This window comes from Coenobita brevimanus, chromosome 72, assembly GCF_032717465.1.
Source record: "Coenobita brevimanus isolate Jiangsu-jjx chromosome 72, ASM3271746v2, whole genome shotgun sequence".
Classification (NCBI taxonomy): Eukaryota; Metazoa; Arthropoda; class Malacostraca; order Decapoda; family Coenobitidae; genus Coenobita; species Coenobita brevimanus.
In genome coordinates this window covers 35,397,075-35,398,591 of record NC_137025.1, presented here as the reverse complement: position 1 = coordinate 35,398,591, position 1,517 = coordinate 35,397,075, and the positions used below count along the sequence as shown (strand labels likewise).

The window sequence follows — 1,517 nt, the reverse complement described above, 5'->3', positions numbered from 1 at the left end:
GTAGAGGCGGGGGGGCGTACGCTATATGTATATATAAAATAAATCTTTTATTGCTTCAACAACTTAGAAATACATTCAAATGAACTGTTGACCAGAAACAGTTTCATCAACTAGAGTGATAACACATATACATGATACACATATGTGTCATTATTACAAAAAAAAAAAAAAAACAAGAAAAGCAATAACCAACCACTAAGTTGATAATAATAATAAAAAAAAAACAAGCACTAAACTGATAAGAATGTAAGTAAAATCATTATACAAAACATAAAGACTATAAACAGAACACATACATGGCTCATTCATTTTACAAACAATGGTCCTTTCCTTGCTTTCCTCTTGGCAAAATTATGAAGCACAACATCAAGACCAAGAGATCTTGCAAACTGAGACTCAGTACTAAGTCTGGCCAAGTCCACAAGTCGTGCTTGGGTCACTGTTGTTCTTAGAAAAATTTTTTTATCAATCTGGGTTTGCTGAATGAGCGCTCTGCAGAGGCAACAGTTGTGGGGATTGTTAGCAGAATGCGCAGGCTGATGGATACATTTAGGGAGAGCCCTTCTAGTCTGTACTCTGTCAAGGAATTCAAAAGCTGCAATGGGCTTAGTTGGTTTTGCCCAAAATTTGAGCAATGAACTGTTGGTAAGTGCCTCATTTCCATCACAAGATCATGTCTGATACCGGCAGGATACTTATCTGCCAGTGATCTTGATTTCAGTTCCATCTCCTCTGCTGATATTGTTAGGTACTTCCAGAGGAAACTGAGTTTTTCAGAAATATTCTTGGCAGCTTTGAATCTAACAGTCAGTCCACCAATTACATTATCCAATAATACATAAAACACAGACTTTCTGAAATAGTCTCCTTCAGGTGACTCATCTGCTTCATTTTGTTCTGATAAATCTGTATCTGCTGTGGCATCACCATCATCATGAAATCTTTTGCATTTAGCACCAGCTGCTTTACCACGTCCACGATACAGATTCACCTCGATGTCCAGGTTTGAAGCAACTAGCTTTGCTTCATTCCACATAGCTTTCCAGCTATTATGGAGATCTGTCAGTTCTTCAAGCAAGCCCTCTATGTTTGACACTTCAGCATCCACTGTCGCATCTCTGGCTTGAATAACTTTATTGCAGAAGTCAATTGGAACTAGGACTTTGTACCATACAACAGACATTATCACACAAATGATGTCACATAAGACAAAGCTCCATTAGTTTTTCGTTTTGTTTTGGCAGTTAGGTTCTTCTCCAAGAGGTCTTTCAGAGCTAATTTCATGCCACCCAGGCGGGCTGCAAAAGGCTTCGCACTTTCAACATGATCAGACCACCGTGTGCCAGATATGCCATGAAGAGAGCAGCCAGTCCGATTCAACAATATTTCCATCGCTTTGGTCTAGAACTAAACAAGTTGTATACAGTTTACATAGTTCCAAAGTATGTGATGGCTTCATGGATGCATTCTGCAGCGTCAGTTCCACACAAGTTGAGTGTATGGCAACCACATGGTGA

The 1,517-nt window shown here is 39.2% G+C and overlaps 1 protein-coding gene across 1 annotated transcript; it reads right to left on the bottom strand.

Annotated features, from left to right (window-relative positions):
* Positions 1-448: 448 nt before the first annotated feature.
* LOC145407095 (uncharacterized) lies at positions 449-1,183 on the bottom strand. Its single transcript, XM_080278118.1, has one exon. The coding sequence runs from the start codon at positions 1,181-1,183 to the stop codon at positions 449-451; it is 735 nt and encodes a 244-aa protein (XP_080134244.1).
* Between the last annotated feature and the right edge of the window lie 334 nt (positions 1,184-1,517).